Genomic DNA, 22,739 nt, shown 5'->3' on the forward strand with positions numbered 1-22,739 from the left:
CAAGTATTTTGAGTCTGAACATTCATCACTTGGCAGCAAATTGGTTCAAAGCGTTTGTGAAAGTCCTTTGGTAAGTGTTAAATTAATTTTTCTTTTTATTTCTAATCATTATCCAGATATAATTCTCCATGTTTATATCCCCTCTTCTTTACTATGCATGTTTCTTTTTAATTATTGTTTAATTTATTTTTTGAATATTAGAAAAACTTAAAACATTTGTCATTTTCATATTCCATTTTTATTTTTTTGAATTTTTTTAGTAATTTAATTAGATTTAGAATTTTGAGTAAAAGAAAGTTAGATAGAATTAGAAAGAGCAAATTATAATCAAGAAGGCTTATAGTATATCAACTAATTAATCCAATGGTTAAAACATAATTAGTTGTAGATCAAGTTTCTTAGAATTTGGAGTAAATTGAGCTTCAAGGAGTGGAAATATTCTTATTAATATATGAAACAGTTTTCAATTCTTTTTTTTTTTTTTTTAAAAAAAAAAAGCCCTTGGTAAACGTGTTGTCGGGGGTATAAGGACAATCATCTTTTCTTTTTTCTTTTTTCTTTTTTTTTTCTTTTACGGTTAGAATTTAAAGTTGATATATTTAACATTTATGATTTTATATTATTTAATTTTTAAAAAAATACTTTTCAAAATTAACTTTATATACACCATGTATAAATTTTAAATTTTAAAATTTAACAAAAAATAATAATAATACCGATTTGTGTGAATTATCGATGTTAGATATGTTTTTTTTTTTTTTTAAAAAAAATAAAATCTTTTCAGACGTGTATAAGTAGACCATGACACTTTAATTTCAAAACTTAACCAGATCTCCTTTATTGATACCTTCTACTTTTGTTGACCCCTGATGTTTATTAGTTTCCTCCCTCTCTTTTTCAAATCCATCATCATTTACATATTTAATGGTGGATTTAAGAGAAGAATGAGTGATGGAAAAATAGTATTTCTCTATTAATTAATCTTTTTTCAAGTATATATTTTTTTTTTTATATTTAAGATATAAAAATTGTTCTGAATTGTCATTTTTCTCGACCTATTTTTTTTTTTATAAAAAAAATGGTGATTTGCAGGTTATGATCAAAACGAGAATGATGAACAGATGGGGTTGTGGCGCATTAATATTTCTGACGCTTTCATTTATGATTAATGTTGAGAGCATGAGGCCATTAGAAGCCATGCATTTGAATGATCATCATGGAAAGAGATGGGGTGTTCTTGTCGCTGGCTCAAGTGGTTATGCCAATTATAGACATCAGGTTATGATTAATTATATATATAATTTAATTTGTTTGATTAGCAAAATCAATCCCTTAATTAATTAATGTTGGTTTAATTAATAAATAATCTTGTTATGGCATGCATATATATGCAGGCTGATGTATGTCATGCATATCAAGTATTGAAGAAAGGTGGCTTAAAAGAGGAAAATATCATTGTTTTCATGTATGACGATATTGCATTCCATGCAAGCAACCCCACCCCTGGTGTCATCATCAACAAGCCATATGGCAATGACGTTTATTATGGAGTCCCCAAGGTCTTTTTCTTAATTATATACCTTCAAATCCATCCATATCATCTTTTTTTATTTATTTTTATTCAAAATCGATTAATATTATCTTGTTATAATGAAGAGTGCTAGGTTTACAAACAAATTTTACAGAAAAACTTTTATAAACTGATATGGGACAATATGATTAGGTTTTTCAAAATTTGAACTTATTTTATATCCAATCACGTTGTACTACATCAGTTTTTAAAAGTTTTTTTGTAAAATTTGTTTATAAGCTTAGCATTCCTCTGTTATATATTATACACTCTTTTTTTAAATAAACCTTTGAATTATCATTTATGACATTTAAAGCATGTTCGAGATGCGTTTGAAAAATCGATTTTTTAAGTAAAAAAATTGTTTTTTTGACAAAAGTTTCATTTTTAAGTTTTTGCTAAAAATGTGTTTTTGTCATTTTTAGGCATTTTGAACTCTTTAAAGCACTTTTAATTTTTTTTACCAAACGTGTATTTTTTTTTTATTATTATTCAAACAGACTTTTTGAGTGTTAAACGTACTTTTAAACCTCTCAAGCACACACCCAATCACACCCGTAGCCTCTTCAATCTATCATTTCATTGTACTTGGCACCTTCATTATATTTTTAGGTTGACAAGGGATGGAAACTTGCGCACGTGATTTTATTGTACATTTTTTTTTTTTACTTAAAATATCCAAATTACCTTTCTACCATCAAATTGCTAAAAAAAATGTGAATAATAAATTAAGACTTTTAAGTAAATAAAAAAAAAAGGTGCAATGTGGATCAAGTACTGCACTATAATAATAGTTTGAAGGGACTAAGTGTTATAAAAGATATATAGTTTGGAGAAAATAGGAAATAGAGAGAAGTTGGAATGGAGAGGATCATTTTCCACAAAATAGGTGTCGGTTTGAAGGGTTAAGTGTAATTAATGTTGCATTTATTGTTGTAGGATTATACAGGAGATGATGTTAATGTGAATAACTTTTATGCTGTTCTTCTTGGAAACAAAAGTGCCCTTACTGGAGGCAGTGGTAAAGTTGTGGATAGCGGACCAAATGACTCTATTTTCTTATATTATGTGGACCATGGCAGTTCTGGGATACTCGGTTAGTAATTAATTTCACTTATTATACCAAATTTAATTCAACCCAACTTCCTCACAAAGTTAATTCATAAGTTGTCTCTTCGTTTTACGCAATTGCTGCTTTTGTTTCGTTTACGGAACTTTACTTATACTTTTTGCCTTTAACGGTGACCCTAATTCTCTTATTGGGTCGGATCATGTATTTGACATATTCTCAATAATTTTAAGTTTTGCTCCCATTTATAGTTGTTTTGGAGCTATTGTTAGGGTTGTACACCTGTTTTCTTTACTTTTCATGTAATCTCTCATTTTCCTCCGCACAAAAAAAAAAAAAAATTATCTCTTAATTATAAAAATAAATAAATGCACCAAGGTTTTTAGTTTTGGAAGACTAAAATATGTAGCATCCCATGGCACTGAATATTAGGGATGCCTAGTGGGGAGTATGTGTATGCCAAAGATCTGATCAATGTGTTGAAGAAGAAGCATGCTGCAAAAACCTACAAAAGTATGGTAAGTTATCATCATTTCCAAAATCCTTAATTTATAGTGTTAATTAGTTATATTTTGGGGGTTAAATTACTTAATATGTATATTATGTAAATTAATTGTAGGTAATTTACGTGGAAGCTTGTGAATCTGGGAGTATTTTTGAGGGCCTTCTTCCAAAGAATATAAATATATATGCAACAACAGCATCAAATGCAGTGGAAAATAGCTGGGCAGCATATTGTCCTGGAGACCATCCCAGTGTTCCTCCAGAATATGAAACCTGCTTGGGAGACGTATATAGTATTTCTTGGATGGAGGATAGGTATATATGCATGCTATATATATATTATTCGAGAAATGCTAAGGTGCTTTTTTTATGTTCTTCTCGTGTCTTTCTAATCTTATATAAAAATTATTTTATAAAAAAAAGGAAAAAGAAAAAAAAATTGCTCTTATTTTTCTCACTTGGTTTTTATAAAATAATTTTCACCTAAGAGACTAGGAGGACAAGGAGAACACAATCAAAGGACCTAGCATTTGCTATATTATTCATCACTATCATTTTCGTTTATTCCAATTATCTGATAATTGAATTTTCATTTACATTAATTAAGCCTTGAACCTTTTTTTAAAAAAAATCCAAATGAATGGGTGTCAAAATTTTTAAAATACTCATCTCTCTTTTTTTTTTTTTCTTTTTTTTAAATTTTAGGAAAGAAAAAAAAAATTGCAAGAATTTAAGCATCAGTCAAGATTTAATGAAATTTGCAAAAATACCAACGCCTGAATCTTTGAAAAAAAAAAAATTTAATATATTTTTTAAAATAAAATGGATATTTTAAGAATTTTGAGAGGATTTCATGAAAAATCCTAACTTTGGGGTGAAATTGAAAAATATTGAAAGATGAATACATAAAATTGATACTTTCTAAAGTTTAAGGGTATATAAAATTTCGAAAGATTACGGGTGGTAAGTGAATTTTTTATTTTTTATTTTGTTTTTTCTGGGTGTTATTTTGTTAATAACGGCTGACTTTTGGTACTTGCAAATTTGGAGCAGTGACAAACATGACTTGCGCAAGGAAACTTTGGAGCAGCAATATGAAGTGGTAAATGTTTGATGAATGCATGTAATAGAGCATTAATCTTAAAATATGTCATTAATTTACGAATTGTGAAGAGAAATATATATTTTATTATTATTATTATTATTATTATTATTATTATTTTGCATTCTCGTGTCTATCACGTGTACATATTTATTGACATACCAAGTAGATGGACGCCAGAATGCCAAAAAAAAAAAAAAAAAAAAAAAAAAAGCATTTGTCAATTGTAAAATGCGTATTTTTGAAGTGATGTTAATTATATATGTTGGTAAATAAAAAAGATGTGATTGTATAAATACAGGTCCGAAGAAGAACAGGATTTGATAATTTACAATACAGTTCTCATGTAATGAAATATGGAAATGCAAGCCGTGGGAATGATTTGGTCTCCTCATATATTGGTACAAATCCTGCAAACGACAACTTTACTTTCCTTCATGATTCCTCTTCACCACCGACTCCAAGGCTCGTCAGCCAACGTGACGCCGACCTCCTCCATTTCTGGCAAAAGGTTTCTTCTTTTTCTTTTATTATTTATGTCACTGTAAGTAGGAATTATATTTTCTTGATAATTTTAAATTATTGAAGACAAAGATATCCAGTCTTTGCTTTGTACACTTACTTTGATATACTTTTTCAGTACCATAAAGCCCCTGCTGGCTCTCATGACAAGCTTGAAGCTAAAAAAAGACTGGTTGATGAAATTTCTTATCGGAAGCACGTGGAGTACAGTATAAATCATATTGGGATGCTCTTGTTTGGAAATAGTAACAGCTCATCAATACTGTTGGACACTGTTCGGCCACCTGGGCAACCTCTTGTGGATGATTGGGATTGTTTTAAGATGCTTGTAGGCCCTATCACTTCTCTACTCAATCCAACTAGTGCAGCTAACGGTGTACATCATGCTACGTCATTTAAATTTTTTAAATGATGTGTCAATATTGACATTATATACGCCATTAGATGCATAAACTTTAAATTCTGAATTCTTTCAATTTCATTTGAAATGAAGATAATCTGTGAACAAACCGTTAAACCCGTCACTTCGATTTTAATCTTTTTACTTTTTTTCATGCAGGTAACAACTTATGAGAAATATTGTGGATCATTATCCAAGTATGGAATGAAATACATGAGAGCTATTGCTAACATGTGCAATGTTGGGGTTACCATGGAGAAGATGGCTGCGGTATCAATTCAAACTTGTTCTAATTAGCATCTCTTGAAAATGTAATAAATCATACATGGATGATGCTACTTCTGTTTATCATGCTCTAATGTGTTTTAATGCGATTCACATGTATATGATATATATCTCAGGAGATTTTATGTTTTATGATGCTTTTCATCGTTATTATTTTTCCTTGTTTTTTAGCCTCCTCTTATGATTATTGGATTGAGATCTCATACAATGTCTGTAATGACTTTAAAGTTTAAACCCTACCATTGGATGTGGTTGAACTATCTCTTTGTTAACTGGGGTGGTTCCACTACCTCCAACCTGACCATTTAGGTTGGTTGAACCACCCTCTTGACTGTCAGAATGGTTCGGCCACTCTTTTTCTCTCTCTTATGTGTTGTCGCATTTTGAGCTGTTTATTTTAAATGAATGACTCAAATTAGAGCTATTGCACCACACATAATACTCTATAGTATTACACTATTACACAATTCCGGAGCATGGTTATTAAATGATGCAATGAATAATATTTGGCATGTGCTATTTGAATCCAAAGTATTAAAAGATACACTCATTGCCACATATAGAGAATTAGAGATAGTATACATGATAAATCAGCCTAAAAGTCTCATTTGGAAGGAAAGAATATTATAACTTCTTAGAGCATTCCTAGCAGACTCCCTATAAGGGGGTCTGTTCCCTAAGTTTAGGAAAAATGTCAGAAAAATCACAAAAAGCCACCCACAGCAGACTCCCTATATGCTTTCTTAAACCATCAGATGCTACAGTAGAACCCAATGTTTTGGGTTTCACTGTAGCGATCCATGTGAATATTATAATCGCAAATAAGAAAATACTCTCTCCTCTCACGCCTCTCAAAGCATCCTCTTCTTCTTTGTTCAAGCACTTGCAATGGAGTTCAACCAACATCACTCCCAAAACATCAAATATTACTGCTATTTTGTGGACTGCAAATCGGAGAAGAAATCGCAGACGCTATTTTTGATCTCCGTTCTTCTTCTTCTTAATCTGGAAACCCGGTTGTTTTTTGCCCTTAAGAAACCAAAATCAACCATAGATTTTTGCCCACAAGAAACCAAAATCATCCATAGATTTTAATGATATAGGGAACGATGAAGGGAAGCTATTGGGGTGTATTTTGACATAAGGAAGCAAAAAGTGGTTTGGATCCTTAAATATATGAAAAATGACGAGGAAGCTGCTGGGAATGCTCTTAGGCTTTGTTTGATAAAGGATTGTGTAGTGAATTTTTTATTTGAATAGTAATAAAAAATGATTGATGTGATATAAAGTATAAAGAAGTTTTGAATTTGTGGTAAAGAAAATTGAAAATTAGGCTTTATAGTACATTTTTAGTTTGAATAGTAATAATAATAATAAAAAATGATTGGTGTGATATAAAAAGTAAGAATGTTTTGAAAGTGATTTTTTTTTTTTTTAAATGTTTTCAGTTTGCCAAACAGAGATAGTCAGGATTAAACTAATATTGGATTAATTAGACAATAAAAATAAAGAAATAAAGTAAGCCATAAAAACAATGTAAAAGAGAACTAACTAACAAAAGAGTAACATATATAGTTCAAATGTTCAACTAAAGATACTACTATTATGATCATCTAAGCCGCCTCCTCTTGAAAATACCAGCCTCTCTATGAGCATTTCTTACCTTACTCATTTGAAGATGTCTCGAGCTCCTTAATCCTTGAGACCCACCCTTAACATGGAGGGATACCTCCCTATTATTCAACCTCACATGATGGCGATGATGATGGTAGCTACTACGCCTACTTGAAGGGTAGAGAGAGCTCCGAAGCCGATCCTTTCTTCTCTCTCTAGCCGTCTTCTGCTTTGTATGGAGATTTAAATTACCATATTTGTCTGAATAATCACTATCATCGCTTGAACTGTACCCCATTTCAAAATCTTGAGAACGGCGCCGGTGCCGGCGGTTTATCCTCTTGGTGTTTTTTAACTTGTGCCACAAGAAACAGGTAATGTCTTCTAAAGCAAACCAATATGTTTCACATGCTGCCCAACACATCTTGCAAAGGCTTCTTCCTATGCATTGGCAGATCCCCACCTTGAACAGTAAGTAGAAGAACAATAACACTGAAAGCAGAGAAAAATATAATTGAAATCAGTCATTTCCTTTGACTAAATAACCGAAATTTTACAATTTAGTTGGTGACTAGAAATTCTATTTTGCAATATATTTACGTTAAGAACCTAATGGAAAATCTTAGAAAGGACTCAGAAACCTATAATACCACAATGGGTTTTAGGCAAGTAGCTTATTGGCCAGTAACAGAAAACAATCATGTGCATAACTGTTCATAACAGAAGGTAAAAAAGCATCCTAATAAGTGGACTTGATTTCTGGTTCTGTAAAACAAAAGCAAAGCAAGTTTTCTGCTATTCTTTTAAGGTTAAAAACCAAAGGATGATGCAACAGCACCATAAAGAGTGTGATCTTATTTGTAGATTTCTGTGCTTACATTTATGCATATAAAGAATGCATGAGAGAGAGAGAGAGAGAGATCAACCAAAATCTCTTCTTGTTACACATACTCTAAAGCACATCAAATAGAGACAAAAGATTATCATATGTAAACTAAGATGTGAAAAACCTTCATAAGATTAATCCATTATTACGAAAAATGCAGGAACATGTAAAACTTTTCTGAAACAATTGGAAATCATATAGTTCAGACCAAAAAATTAGCAACCATAAGTGAAATATGGAACTAGAACCAGGTCAAGAATTGAAATGTAGACGAAGTCAAAGAAAAGGAAAGGACTCTAAAGGCAATCAGCTGATATAGTGTTTCTAGGCTAGACATTTGATGGTAATGGAAAGCAGGACAAAAGTGATAAAGCCAACAATCAAACTAAGGAAAGAAGAATTACTTATGTAGCAAAGGACCAGGATCATTAAAAGTTTCACCAGATTGGAGACACATAAATGCTCAATGAAACATGCTACGTCCCAGGGTCCTGAACAAACTCCCCTGCAGATTGAGCAGATCAAAGTCAAAACGAAATGGAAGTGTAAGAAAAACCATAGCTACGAATATCGCATGCATGATCAAACACAAACCTGAGGTGACAAAAGTTTATAACCATGTCTTAAGTCTTAACTGCATCTAACGTAACTCATAATGGTTTTCTTACAACGACAATGAACAATTGCCTGCGTTATGAATCGACTAATTGGTTGTGGATTTTGGATAGCCTCAAGTTCATGTATTCACTTGAATCCTGCTTTGAAGAGACATCGCCACACAAATATTTCTATTCTTTGACACTAAAGTATAGTATACCATGCATTCCTAACAGCAAGTCCAGAGAACTTTTTAAGCCAATACAGAGTCCCACAGATAATGTGGCACAAGTTCTTTTTATATTCAAGCAAAAAGTGAAATTCACTAGATAGTAGGATTATATAACTAATAAGCCATAAAACTTGACAGGGGCCTAAATGCTACGTCCATTACTCTCCTAGATTGTTAAAGAGGGTAGTCTGGTAATCCCCAAAGTGAAGCAATGTGGAAGATGATTCCACTCTGTATGATGTGGGGCATTTGGAGAAAAAGATATGACTGGAGCTTTGAAGACAATGAGAGAACAGTGTGGTGTTAAAGGCCTTCTTTTTCTATACCCTTTTGCAGTGAATGATTGCCTTTGATTGTTCATATTTCTAGTCTTCATGGCTTTCATGACCTCTTCTTTTTTGGTTAGGTGTATCTCTTGTATACTTTCTGCGTACTTGGGTGTAGCATTTCATTTTTAATGAATATTGTTTACTTACTAAAAAAGCAAAAAACTAGCCAGATTCTTGCTAGGGTGTCTGTCACACTTGAAATTGGGTAGGTCACCCTAATCATATCCAACACTCCCAATACAGCTGCACAGTGACTGCTAAAAAAAAAATAAATAAATAAAAAAAAAAGAAAGCTAGCATGCTTTCAAGTTCAATGATACAGAAAAATTTGCTGAAGTTCATATTTTGTCTGCTCAGGGATAATGAAACAGGTATAATTACAGGGCAGCTGTATATCCAACATAAAAATATTGTTCATTCAAGTAGTTGCTATCATTGACCAGTGAAAAAAGGGTCAAGACCGGATGTCAAATTCGAATGATGAAATGTACAAAATGGTAAATGCCAATGACAAGAAGGTTGTCGTGAACATCTGCATCAACTCATGAAAGAAAGTGTATAAAAAGTTTATACATGTTTCTTCAGTTATAGGCTGGCTTCAATCAGACCCCACCAGGGACAATAATGCAAATTAAGTGATCCCTGACATTTAGACAGACAAGCACCATAGATTTATATGTAAAAAAGGAACAAAAAAGAAAGAAAGAAAGAGAGTAAATTGCCATGTATGATGTGTATGTGGAATAATGTTATTCAAATTAGTTGCTAATTGAGATTTATAAAGAATACCTAGTAGTTTAGACAGTTACGGCAGAAAATATAGAAAATTTCGTATATATAAGTTTCTAAAATGAAAGAAAAAAAAATAAATAAATAAATTAAAAAATTAAAAAATAAAATTAAAAAGAGAAGAAGAAATTTAGGTTGGCATTCTTACTAAGGTTAGAGATTTATGAAGCAGTTGATATGTAGCTCTCAATTTACTAAGACCTGATGCCCAGATGGAAACCAAGAGATATTCTATCAAACTTTGCAATCAATTACCTTAGATGATGTGATCAGATGTAGGCAATAACCTTTCTTAAGGAAAAACTTTGCCAGAACATTAACATACAGGCCTATCTTCATCTCCAGAGCCATTTCAGTCCGTCACTGTTGCTCCATTGGCCTTTCCTACCTTGTTTGCGATATCATTTTTAAATTTTAGTTGCAGAGAAATACTTCTCTTCTCGACTCCCCCCTCCCCCCCCCCCCCCCCCTCCCCTCTCTTCTTGCTTGGGAGACTAACTGCAGACTGCATTGGTCACAGGAGATGAATTAAGGGGTTTGTTCTTCACTTTTGTTTCAAATGAACATGTCCACAACATAAGGAAGGCTGACATGGGTTTTCCTACTCGACTAACACAGATCTTCAGATTCTCTTTAAAAAAAAAAAAAAAAAAAAAAAACGATGGAAAGTACATAGGCTAAAACATGAAATTTTATTTTCACTTCTCTCTCAACTTTAGTTAACACAATGCACACATGAATTTTAATTTTATGCTTTTTGCTCTTAGGGTAAGACAAAGTTCCGTGTGGAGTTGCTCTACATTTAAAGTTGTTAAAAATAATCCTGGGAAGTCCATTCTTAAGATTAATTTACAAGGTTCAGTTCTGAATAAGTAATTTGCAGAAGGTAGAACAGACCATACTGTATATAATATATCAATGCCATACTCAGCCACCCATTATTATCATGGTTATAGAAACTTAGAGCTCCATCATTTATACCAATGGAATGAATTTTAAACTGAATACTTACCATGATTAGAGGTAATATGGAAAATGCCACTTTTATTTCTCTGTAACAGCTCCTATTAAGAGGCAACAAGGTTTGCAAGAAACAATGTTGTTTTGATGGCTTATACCATGGAATCTTTTAATCAAGCTCATCATCTCCTCAATCTAGAGAGTTAGCTAAACTATAAGAAAGAATTTGCAAAGTTTAAGAGCTACCTACATATCTGCCTTGTTGCACACTTTCAAAATATTGGATAAAATAAATTTCTGATACAGCTACAGATTCTAATTTGTCTGCCAGAAGTTTCATGCAGAATTGAGAGATGGCAGAGGTAGTTAAACCAGAGAAGGAGCTGATCTTCATTAAGAGCCAGACATGATGTAACCAAAGTACGTGTTGCAATTACAATAGCTAATGCCAAAGGAAAAAAGATGTGAAGATAGTTCCCAACAGAGGAGGCAGAAACTGTCTAGTCACAGCTAACTCAATGCTTTTGAGAGAGATCTGGAGCTGATTATCAACTATCGTAAGTTTGAACAATGAAAATCTAGCGTAAATGGAATTTATTGCTGAAGATTATAAGCCTTGTTTGATGCTTTCTTAAACATTTGTTTAATAGTTTAAGAATGTCCTTTTAAGGAAGCCAATCAAGCATCTCATGAACTTGAAAAATAGGCCAGCACAATAAGTGTGGGTGGTGTATATCCTCTTCCCCATCCAACACTTAGTTTAAAAGGCATCTGAGCCATCCAAACCAGAGGTTTTTTTCTGCCTTCTATTATCATAGCCTCGAAGCAAAAATTTCACAACCACAGCTTTGTTATTTACTTTGTCCAAAATAATAACTAAAGGAAGGCAAAGATAAATAATTCTTGAAGACATTGATCATATTAAATTGTTGATCCAATAGAAAAGGAGAAAAAATTACTCTTGAATTCAGAAGTCAGTTTATGATAAGCACCTTGAAACTCTAAATACAAGTTGTAGGTAAGTAGCTTGAGCCTCACTATATCTTAGACTACATTACTAACACTGACAAATGGCCACAAAGAGCAATACTTAAAATCTTCAAGTTAAAAATCAGAATTTCTGCAAAGACTTTTTTTACATCCACATTAGCATGTGTTCAATCGAACAGTGAAATGAGATTAGAAAAAAAAAATCGAACAGTGAAATGAAATAAAAAGAAGTAGAAGTATGTCAAAGAAGTCATTCAAACATCAAACATACTCATTAAGCCAGGTCAAGTACAGGATATGCACTTGCAGCAGTGTTTGCAACATTATATCAATAATCAATTGTAGCAAGCAAGAATGAAAACAAGAATCAAATGCAAATAGAATGGAAACTAACGCCAACCCCAACATCTTCTAAATTTCTTTCAACTTTACAACTTAGTTAATTGTGTGTGGTAGCCCAACACTAGCAATGGAAAGGTATAAAACACGAAACATAATGAGCACGGAAGTATTCTTACTCGCATGATTCACCAAAGATAGTCTTAATAGGAGCTACGAAAGCATGTCCAAGAACACCTCCAATTCCATTTGCAGCTTTACCAATGACATTCCCCATTGTGAAAGAAGTCCACAATCATGTGTCATTCAAAAGCCCGTATTAATTTGTATTAGCTGCATAGCAGTTGCACTGACAAAATAGATGGGGAAAAAAATCTTAGGTATGAGAATTTTTAAAAGTTGTAAATGGTAACCAGTATGCTCTATGCTTCAAAGTGCAAAACCTATTTTATTGTGCCAGAATGCAAAGTTGAAATTCAAATGAAAAAAGCCATTAATCCCAAGTAAATTTTCATAAATCATTGTTAAAATCTGGCCACAAAATTTTGAAAATAATGGAGGATGAGGTCACGTTTTACAACTCCCTCAATCCCCCAACACACACACACAAAGGACAACACGATGAGCAAATGTATGTTAAAGTAAGTTCATGCTTGAGAAAAAAAGAAAAATAATAATAATAATAATAATAAAAAAAAAAAAAGGAAATCTGAAATCATATACGATTAAAGCATTCATATCTCAATGTTGTATCAGAAGTTCGAAACAACCTCCACTTTCTCTCTCCTTTTCTTTTTCTAAATGTCAATTTAATGGAACCAAATAATTCTACCTATACAATCCAAATTTCTCAACCTAATCTATTGGGTTAACTATTGATTCAAACATAATATTACACTTCCTCCCCCCATCTACACACATATATAAATGTTGATATATGCATATAAACAAACCATATATAATGCAGTGATGCATATCCATTTATACATGTTCATAAGATCATTTTGAAGCATATTTCTTTACTCAACAGCATAAACCTACATATCTAATTATTTTAGAAATTATCACAAGACCCATAATTTTACTTTAATCCTTACAAATTTAAACAAATTAAATATTTTTTCCCATAGGTGTAATTTAAAACGTGAAGAACTATAAAGAAACAAAAAACAAAAACAAAAAATATCAAGAAGAAAACCTGGATTAATCTATGATGAACAAAAATAGGAAATGAAGAAAGTCACAAAACAGAAGTTCCCAGAAATCTATGCACTAACCTGGATTCTGATTGTAGAAACCAAGAAGTTCTCCGTGTTTGCGCACTGACTATCAGAAAAGAGAGCGGGAGAGAAGAGTCAGAGAGAACGAAGAAACGGTTTCAACGGTCAGGTTTTTCAATAAAGAAAAATATTCACTAGGGGAAACGGGCCTCGGGCTGAACTTTGGGCCCGTTGAAACCTTTAATCCATTGTTCAAATTAGACTCATTTCAATTGCCAACAACTTGTTAATTTAAGGAAAAAATCCACTTAATTCTTTAAACAATTACCCGGTTGATAATGTTTTCCAAATTTTTAATTGCGATAACATTTTTTAAATCACTCAAAATTTATTAATGTCTCCTTAATGATGAAAATATCCTTAAGAAAATAATAATAATAATTTTTTTTTTTTTTGAAAAAAGGTAGCTTGGCCACCACCTTGGCCCACCCCATTAGGCCGAATGGGTTACTTCTCAAATAAATTTGGATATATAGAACTTTAACTTAAATATTATCAACATTGCTTATTTCTAGATTTTCTCTAAAAGTTAGAGAAAACTCAAAAAATGGTCATTTATTAAGCTCTCTTCTCATTTTCCATTGGATGTAATTGGGGAATAATATGTTCGCCAACGCAAAAAGGCAATCAATGAGGGGCCAAAATATCACTCTTTGTTCGTTAGTTCTTTTACTTTTATAGTCACTGGTTTTAGTGCAAGTTCCTTCTAATTTTGCTAGTGCGCCCTAAGGGTCTAATCATATATTATCATATATTTTGTAGCTACTTGAAGGCCTAATTGGATTAGATAAATTCTAATCAGATCGGCTAAATTATGTGGATTTGATTTTCGTTAAATTTAGGTAGATTTGATTTAATCATTTTAGAGTGTTGGGTTCTTTTTTTTTTTATTTTTTTCACTCAAAAGAAATAATTACAACGAAAATAAAAAACAGAAACCAAGTAAAGGCTAAGCTGAAAACCCCAAAACAGACAAATTACTAGAACCTCAATAAACTGAAAGGAAATAAAAAAGAAAAAAGTGAGAATCACTAGCAAATGTAGCCAATGAAGGCCGCGGCGCTTTTTGATGAATAAAACCATCTGAGGTAAGAATACCCTTATAAACTTTATTCTAAACAAGTTTCCAAAGAAACCGTAAAGATTAAGAAATGGAACCATGGGAAAAGGGGTCCCTTCACAGACATAAAGTCGAGGTCCAAGCGGTTCGGGTTATTTTTAAAAACCCAATCCAGATAGATCACTAACACCTCAATGAACCAGAAATAGACCAAACAGGTGGAAAAAAAGATTCCTAACACAAACACAAAGTCTGAAGTCCAACCCGTTCGGGATAATCAGACAGCAACACATCAACAACAACACAATAAAAAGTAGAATAAAAGTTCAAAGTCCAAAAAACAGCAACACCAGAAGCGGATATGGTAGACTCAAAAAGGGCCACGCACCGGTGGTAGATCGAGAAGACTGGCCTAGGTTGTGGGAGGTGGCAGAGCGGTGGATATCAGGATTCACGTGTCAGCGCGTGGGGGACATGCGCCCATGAGTAAGATCTACTCGCAAGTGCGTGTTGAACATGCTTCGGCACGTGGTGACCAAATGAGAAAGATGCTGGCGGCAGACGGTAGCGGAGACACCCACGAATCCATTGGAGTGGCGCGTGTACATCAAGGGCTTCCTGAAATCGATAGATCTGATTTTGAAAAGATTAAATCCAAAGATTTCAAGAAGAGTGTGAATCCCTGCCTTTGAGCGGCTGATGAGAACGGGGGTTGTTTCGATTGAGGATGGAATGATATAGTTATTGGACAAAGATAAGACACCAAAAGCATTGGATAAGGCCTCCGTGGAGATGGATAGGGTCTCCAAAGAGACGTTTTGGGTCTCTACATAGACAAGAAGGGGAGGGTGAGGCAGGAAAAGGGAAGTAGAGGGAGAAGGGGTCCTCCCATGGCTGCCAGAGAGAAGTTTTTGGGACTATTTGCGGAGAGAGAAGAGAGCAATTATTTTGATTCTTGGGAAAACAACATGACCCAATATAGGACTTTTGTTTCTTAGGTATGGAACGACTAATACTAGTTGGATGCTCATCTGAACGTGTAGCAAACGAACTACTGAACGAAATATTCTAATCTCATTGATCAACTCATCTGGATATGTTTCTGACAACCGCTCCAGATGAACGCTACTGAACTCTCATTTGGACATGTTCCAAACGTCACTCCGGACAAGGCATACTGAACCTCTTCAAGAAGCCTTCCTAACAAACTTGTTCGGACGAGATTTAAACATCGTCTAGATGCCCATGTCTGTACCTATTTTCTTCATAAATTTAATGAGGGTAGCTTGCTCATTAAATATTAAAACATGATTTATTTTAGACACTTAAATTAAATGATTGAAATTTATGAATTCGAAAATTTTAAATTTAAAGAAAATTATAGAGATCCCAATTTAATCAATATCAATAATATTAATATTAGCAACCACAAGCCTTGTCCTTGGTATTGTTGGGCTCAGACACCTGATTTCTAGTTTCAACGATGACATTTAGGGTAATCAGTGTCAACTTTTACCTTCAGTAAAGTTTTGCCAACTTTTGTCCTTTCTCAGTGTTATTATTTGAGACGACGACTTAATGATTTGTAAATTTTACGCGACTTTCGTCCTTGCTCATAGTTGTTTGAGACGATCGACGACTTAATGATTGGTAACTAAATCAGAAAAAGTGCAGAATTATTAAACATAAAATACTATTGGATTGGGCCATCTCCATGTAAAACCAAACAAACTAACAGAGATGTCACATTACATTAGCTCTAGGAACTTACAAGATCATTTACAAATACAAAATACACAACCTCACATCATATATCACAAGTTCACCACACAAACCAACTATTCATTAATTCACAAACAGCTACCAAAAGGGTGCCCTAGCAGGGGGAAATTCGATCAATTCAATTCAAAGTTCAAACCCATGTGCCTTCGAAAAGGGCACTAGTAGAAACAGTCTCTCCAAAAGTGTTGACCAAATCAGAACAAGATGGATCTGTCTTCAGCTCCAAACCCAACTCATTTTCTATGTCATCCGAAGCTGATATGAGCAACAACTCACATCCTTCGTAGTTCAAATAGTCCGGCGGATCGGCAGGGGAGTAGCGTAGTTGTCCAAACTGCCCTTGCAGGTGTGCCGGAAAAGTGGCCTTCCGCTTGTTCTGTAGACCTTTGAACTGGGAACTACTGCCATGCTGATCCGGGTTCTTTATTTGTATCAGAAAAGAGCCTTCGTGTTCAATGTTAAGCGCCTCCTGGGCTTCCATCCTCTCATCTTCCGGTGGAAATTCAAGCTTATAGACCAAATGGGTGTGGGTTTTCTTGGACGGCGGCTTGTGCCTCAGAATCCGGTAAATGCCTTCCCCCACTGCTCTCGCCGGAGCATTCCGGCGGTGTCCCTTAGTTGAAGTATCATATTCATCTGCATATTTAACACAACACATGCATTTTCACATATTAATCAATGGAATTTACCGTGCAATAAGAATTATACCGCCTTTGAGAGCATTCTTCACATCTTCTATATTGGTGGTGACCATCTCCACAAAACCCCAGTATGGTCGAGTTCTCTTGCTCGGATCCGGTAGGCTTTTCCTGCCCATGACGATGAACCGAAACAAGGGTTGCTTCTCAATGTTTACTTCCTACAAATTGAAAAATCAATTGACCAATGAGTGACCGCCAATTGGCCATAAAATAAACAAGTAATTAAAGAAGTGCCGCTTGCACCTGGCTGCCATGTCCACCTTCATTTCCACTCGTGCCGGAGCCAGTTTTGTGGGTCCCCTTCTTTGCACCTTCCTTGCCTGAATCTGAGTCTTGCTTTTCTTCGACGGCCCTCTCGCCGGACTCCGGCCGCAACACAATATAGAAACGTTGCACATATATCGTCTGCACTGTGAGCTTCTTCTTTGTCAACTTTTGGCCTATAGAAGAAATATATTTCCCCTCTTTCCTACAGTTTAATTTCCCAAACACAAATTAAGTTTTTGTTGCTAAATTTGTAATTAAACCAAGCTCATGAGGTTAATTAAGTAACTAAACCAATCAATTTTAATCATTCTTATACTATATTAGAAAGAGTAAAACACATAATTTTTTTTTTTTGGATGAAAAAAAAAAAAAAAAAAAAAAAAGACCTGAATTTCAACGTGGGGTTCAGGTCTGGTCTTGACCTCTTGCCCCTGTCCCATTGTTGGGTGTGATGAGAATGAAACTGTGTCGTTTGGTTTGGCTATTTCTTGTTCAAAGTGGAAAGCAATTACAATGGTAAGAGAAGCCACTCGCAAAACCAGAAACTTCCCCAAACTGACACGTTTGTTATGCAGATGCCACGTACTGCCGGGCTTTGCATGCCTCGCGCTGACAGCTGGAACTATAGGCTATGTTTGCGAAGAGGCCGGGCCGGCACTGTAGCTGGAACCGTTCCAGCTACAGTGCCGCACAGGGGCGGAACGACGTGTAGAAGTGGGGGGGCGAATGTCCCCCCAAATATTTTGAAATTTTTCTTTAAATATGTATATTTTATAAATTTGTCTCTTAAATTAAAAAATTTGTCCCCCCAAATTTATAAATTCGTCCCCCCAAAATAATATTTTTACCCTCTTTAATTTTTTTTTTTTAATTTCACCCCAACTAAAATTAAATCTTCCTATTTGCCATAAACGATATAGTCTTTCTCTGGTTCGTTTTTCTCTGGTTCGTTTCTAACTAGCACAACTAAATAATTTGGAGTTTTAAGCTTTTTTTGTTGCATCACGTCAAACTTACCTCTGCTGGCAGCCTTGCATCAGAACAAAAAGCACAAAATTGACCTTTTCTCTTGAAAACAAAAGCTTCTCAGAGAAACCTTCTCAGTTCTCTCATCTCTCTTCACCAAAACCACTCTACTGTCTCTAGAATGGAAGTGTGAGCCGCAGATCTCTCTCTAGAATGGAAGTGTGAAGCGGTGAAGGCTGAAGCCCAAAGGCCAAAGTCGGTGTGTGATGACTGGCTGACTGCCGAGTGCCGACTGGAGTCTGGTGAGCGGCGTGACTCGTGAGTGCGTCAGTTCGTGTGCGTGACCTTCTGGCTTCTGCAAAACTCTTATTTTCTCTCTCGGTCTCAGACTCTCAAGCATTTGAAAACTGAAAAGGCTTAAAGCCTTAAACTTTAAAGCATAAGCAAAAGTGAAACTGCAAGAGACAAAAAACTGAAAAAGTTTGCCTCGCCACTGTCGCCAGCACGAGGTCAGTGACTCAGTGCAGTTTTTTTTATTTCAATACTGAATAGTCTGAATAGGATTATAGGAAGTTTCAAGAATTTTTGTCTTTTTTTGCTAATTGTTGCTTTTTGTTGGTGAATGGTGATTGGTGAGTGACTTGCCACTTGCCCACTTTGACTTTGTTTAGTTTGTTAATTGTTGTTTCAACTTGTTTGGTAATAGTGAGTGCCTGAGAGTGATCACGTGAAGTTGCCTTTTTTTTTTTTTTTTTTTTTTTTTGGGTTTGTACGTGTTGTTTTTATTTATTTATTTTTTTAATTTTGTTATAGGTGAGTTGGTGCCTTTATTTCCCTTAGATTTTTGTCAAATTTTGTGAATTTTGGTAGTAACTCAAAAGATAGTCAACTTGGAAAATGCAAATCATTATTACATTCAGACTCCAGTAAAGAATGTAATCTTAAAAATAAAAAAATAAATAAATAAAATGGACTTGTTGTGTGAGGATGTGAGCTTAAAAAATTTCCATTGTTTGAGGCTCTAAGCTTAGCCTTCGATTGAAATTTTCAGCTTACATGTTTTATAATAAAGTGTAAATTGTAATGAACTAATGATCTTATAATATTCAATTGTAGCTAAGAGTGGAGTTGAGTCACATGACTATGGTCCATAGATGAGAATGAGATGCCAAAAGTATGTGATATGTGATCAGGTTTTAACATTTTTTTTTTTTTTTTTTGATAAATAGGTTTTGACAAATTTAGGTCACATTGTGGTAAGGCACAACCAGTTTTGGGAAGGCAAGAACGAGGTATCACGCTGAAAGGTACTTTTTTTTTTTTGACCCTAGAGATTATGATTAGTTTATTTTGCTAGTAGTTTGTACTATATTTATGATGCCATGAGATTTCGAATCGATCGAGTATTTTGATATAGAAAAATTATACAATTTTTTTATTTTAGTTTTCATTGTTAGATTTTGTAGGTTAATTTGATAGGATTGAATTTATTAATTTATTTGGCATTCCTTCACTTGTTAGTGATAATAAGAAATATAATGAAATTCTAAACAAAAATCTTATACTTTTAGATATTTTTCAGGTTAATTCTTGATCCATAATTTTTCTTAAAGTTAAGAGAAATATGGGAAAGCCAAAAACACTTGATTCATTCTTTAAGAAAAAAGATGCGAATCAATCAGAAGTTAGTACTTGTACACATTTAGAGAGACCTTTAACAACGGATCTCGAGGCTTTAGTGACTAATGAGCGTCCCTCCAAATGTCCAAGAATTCAACCTGAAGAAATGAATGCTACCTTTTTGGAACGTGATCCAGGATTACGTCCGCAAATATGGGAATTCCCTGTTAACTTACAAGATGACATTCGACGTGCTTATATTAGAGCCAAACCATGTCAACCCAAGCTTTCGGAATATCCATATTCAGGAATGGGTAGTAATCGTCGTCGATTTCAAGCCTCTTGGTTTGAGACATACTCAACTTGGTTGGAGTACTCAAAATCAAAGGATGCTATATTTTGTCTTCCATGCTATGTTTTTGCTAAGAAACCAACAGGTCGTCCAGGATCAGATGCATTTACAGGGAAAGGTTTTAACAATTGGAAAAAGGCAAGCGATGGGATGAATAGTTCTTTAATGAGACATGTGGGGAAAGATCCAAATTCACCACATAATATTGCCGTGAAATGTTGTGAGGATCTAATGAATCAGTCAGGGCATATTGACAAGATAGTTGAAAAGCAAACATTACAAGAAACAAAGAATAATCAGTTGCGGCTCAAAACCTCTATAGATAGTGTTAAATGGCTTACATTCCAAGCATGTCCCTTTAGAGGTCACGATGAAAGTTCTGGCTCGAAAAATCAAGGTAACTTCATTGAATTGGTAAAGCTCCTAGCAAGCTATAATGACGATGTTGCTGGACTTGTATTGGAAAATGCTCCAAAAAATGCCAAATATACATCACCCAAAATTCAAAAGGAAATCCTACATATCATTGCAAATAAAGTGCGGGATGCGATTAGAAAAGAAATTGGGGATGCCAAATTTTGCATTCTCGTTGATGAAGCTCGGGATGAATCAAAAAGGGAGCAAATGGCTATTATTTTGAGATTTGTTGATAAAGATGGTTTTATTAGGGAGCGATTCTTTCATATTGTGCATGTTAAAGATACTTCTGCATCAACTTTGAAAAAAGAGATATGTGCTGTTCTTTCTCGTTACAATCTCCAAATTGAAAATATTCGAGGCCAAGGATATGATGGAGCTAGTAATATGCGTGGTGAATGGAATGGGTTACAAGCTTTATTTGTTAGGGATTGTCCCTATGCATATTATGTGCATTGCATGGCTCATAAACTACAACTAACTTTAGTTGCAGCATCGAGAGAAGCCAAGCGCATTCATCAATTCTTTATCCAGTTGGCTTCCATTATTAATATTGTTGGGGGTTCTTCTAAACGTCATGATGACTTGCAATCTATTCATGCTGTTGAAATTGAAAATTTGGTTGCTTCTAATGCAATTGAGACTGGAAGGGGGATAAACCAAATTGGCACTTTGCAACGACCTGGAGATACTCGATGGTCATCTCATTATCAATCTGTTTGTAGCATGATAAGAATGTATGGTGCAACTTGTTCAGTTATCAACAAGATCTCAAATGAGGGAGCTAATTATTCTCAACGTGGTGATGCTGAAGCGGCTTACATGATATTAACATCATTTGAATTTATTTTGATATTGCATTTGATTAAAGAAATTATGGGACTCACAAATATGCTTTGCCAATCTTTGCAACAAAAGTCACTAGACATTTTAAATGCCATGAGTCAAGTCTCAACTACACAATCACTCATTCAAAAGATGAGAGATGATGGGTGGGAGCCTTTGCTTACTACTGTTAAATCATTTTGTGAAGAAAATGATATTGATATTCCTGATATGAATGCTCATTACACTAGAGCTCGAGGTAGATCTTGTCGTCAAGATGAAGGGTCTCCAACAACAATGGAGCATCATTTTAGAGTTGATATATTTACTGCTGCAATAGATTTCCAGTTACAAGAATTGAAAAATAGATTTAATGAGCAAGCTGTGGAACTCCTCATTCTTAGTGTTGCTTTAAGCCCTAAAGATGCATACAAATCATTTAAGATTGATGATATATGTAAGTTAGCTGAGAAGTTTTATCCTCGAGATTTCACCGAGCAAGAAAAAATTTGTTTGAAATTTCAGTTGCAGCATTATATGCTTGATGTGCCAAAGCATCAAGATTTTCAGAATATGTCTACATTATCTGAGTTATGCAGAGGATTGGCAGTTTCAGAAAAATCAAAGATCTATCCTTTGATTGACAGATTGATTCGCCTAGTGTTGACTCTCCCTGTTTCTACTGCGACTACAGAACGAGCTTTTTCTGCCATGAAACTTGTAAAGACTAGATTGCGTACTAGAATGGAAGATGAGTTTCTTGCAGACCATTTGGTAGTTTATATTGAGAAAGAAATTGCTAAGAATTTCACTTCAGAGATGATAATGGATGAATTTTATTCCATTAGCGATCGTCGTCGAGCATAATTTGAAGGAGAAGCTATGTTCTTTTTTTTGATCTTTTTTGTACATGTCTATAGTAAAAGAAAGTTCTCTTGATCTTTTCTCTGATGATTCTATAGACATGTAACTTTTGTAATGTCGTACAATTTAATATGAAATTAAATTTAAGAGTTCTCAGTTTTTATTTAGCATAAATACACACCTATAAAGAAAGACTATATATATATCTATATATTTATGTATTCTATAAGTCCGTCCCCCCAATCCTAAAATCCTAGTTCCGCCCCTGGTGCCGCAACAAAAATTGACTTCTTGCTCTTTTTTTTTTTTTTTTTTTTTTTAATAAAGCAAAATATTAAAAAAAAAAAAAGAAAAAATGAGGAGAAAGGGGTGGTGTTCCAGCCACCCCTTGGCCAAAATGGGGTGGCCGGACCACCC

At 34.2% G+C, this 22,739-nt stretch overlaps 4 protein-coding genes across 4 annotated transcripts; 2 read left to right on the forward strand and 2 right to left on the reverse strand.

Moving 5' to 3' along the window:
- On the forward strand, nt 1-5,584 carry LOC132187666 (vacuolar-processing enzyme-like). Its single transcript, XM_059602055.2, has 10 exons — nt 1-70; nt 1,093-1,278; nt 1,395-1,559; nt 2,510-2,666; nt 3,072-3,157; nt 3,259-3,458; nt 4,197-4,245; nt 4,547-4,756; nt 4,886-5,095; nt 5,327-5,584. Exons 2-10 carry the CDS (start codon nt 1,096-1,098, stop codon nt 5,462-5,464), a joined length of 1,398 nt encoding a protein of 465 aa, XP_059458038.2. The 5' UTR covers nt 1-70; nt 1,093-1,095; the 3' UTR covers nt 5,465-5,584.
- A 1,477-nt stretch (nt 5,585-7,061) lies between these two features.
- LOC132187894 (uncharacterized) lies at nt 7,062-13,640 on the reverse strand. The gene is made up of 4 exons (XM_059602321.2): nt 13,466-13,640; nt 12,368-12,537; nt 8,357-8,457; nt 7,062-7,558 (listed from the first exon to the last, which is right to left on the reverse strand). Exons 2-4 carry the CDS (start codon nt 12,463-12,465, stop codon nt 7,062-7,064), a joined length of 696 nt encoding a protein of 231 aa, XP_059458304.2. The 5' UTR covers nt 12,466-12,537; nt 13,466-13,640.
- A 2,690-nt stretch (nt 13,641-16,330) lies between these two features.
- On the reverse strand, nt 16,331-18,315 carry LOC132187896 (uncharacterized). The gene is made up of 4 exons (XM_088517565.1): nt 18,296-18,315; nt 17,255-17,480; nt 17,019-17,169; nt 16,331-16,946 (listed from the first exon to the last, which is right to left on the reverse strand). The coding sequence occupies exons 1-4, from the start codon at nt 18,313-18,315 to the stop codon at nt 16,441-16,443; spliced, it is 903 nt and encodes a 300-aa protein (XP_088373691.1). The 3' UTR covers nt 16,331-16,440.
- Nucleotides 18,316-19,868: 1,553 nt separating this feature from the next.
- LOC132163185 (uncharacterized) lies at nt 19,869-22,325 on the forward strand. Its single transcript, XM_088517566.1, has 2 exons — nt 19,869-20,636; nt 20,973-22,325. Exons 1-2 carry the CDS (start codon nt 19,869-19,871, stop codon nt 22,323-22,325), a joined length of 2,121 nt encoding a protein of 706 aa, XP_088373692.1.
- Nucleotides 22,326-22,739: the final 414 nt, after the last annotated feature.

This window comes from Corylus avellana, chromosome 6 (assembly GCF_965113065.1).
Source record: "Corylus avellana chromosome 6, dhCorAvel1.hap1.2, whole genome shotgun sequence".
NCBI lineage: Eukaryota > Viridiplantae > Streptophyta > Magnoliopsida > Fagales > Betulaceae > Corylus > Corylus avellana.

Bases quoted from the DNA above. Each gene is read 5' to 3' on its own strand.
- LOC132187896 (XM_088517565.1), bottom strand. From the start codon at position 18,315: ATGCAAGGCTGCCAGCAGAG. The intron at 17,481-18,295 runs GTAAGTTTGACG...ATTAAACTGTAG, and splicing joins ATGCAAGGCTGCCAGCAGAG to GAAAGAGGGGAAATATATTT. The intron at 17,170-17,254 runs GTGCAAGCGGCA...TTCAATTTGTAG, and splicing joins AAGGTGGACATGGCAGCCAG to GAAGTAAACATTGAGAAGCA.
- LOC132163185 (XM_088517566.1), top strand. From the start codon at position 19,869: ATGGGAAAGCCAAAAACACTTGATTCATTCTTTAAGAAAAAAGATGCG. The intron at 20,637-20,972 runs CTCCTAGCAAGC...TCTCGTTACAAT, and splicing joins ACTTCATTGAATTGGTAAAG to CTCCAAATTGAAAATATTCG.
- LOC132187666 (XM_059602055.2), top strand. From the start codon at position 1,096: ATGATCAAAACGAGAATGATGAACAGATGGGGTTGTGGCGCATTAATA. The intron at 1,279-1,394 runs GTTATGATTAAT...ATATATATGCAG, and splicing joins ATGCCAATTATAGACATCAG to GCTGATGTATGTCATGCATA. The intron at 4,246-4,546 runs GTAAATGTTTGA...GTATAAATACAG, and splicing joins TGGAGCAGCAATATGAAGTG to GTCCGAAGAAGAACAGGATT.
- LOC132187894 (XM_059602321.2), bottom strand. From the start codon at position 12,465: ATGGGGAATGTCATTGGTAAAGCTGCAAATGGAATTGGAGGTGTTCTT. The intron at 8,458-12,367 runs GTAAGAATACTT...CTCAATCTGCAG, and splicing joins ATCTTTGGTGAATCATGCGA to GGGAGTTTGTTCAGGACCCT. The intron at 7,559-8,356 runs GTAATTCTTCTT...CTCTGCTTTCAG, and splicing joins CCTGGTCCTTTGCTACATAA to TGTTATTGTTCTTCTACTTA.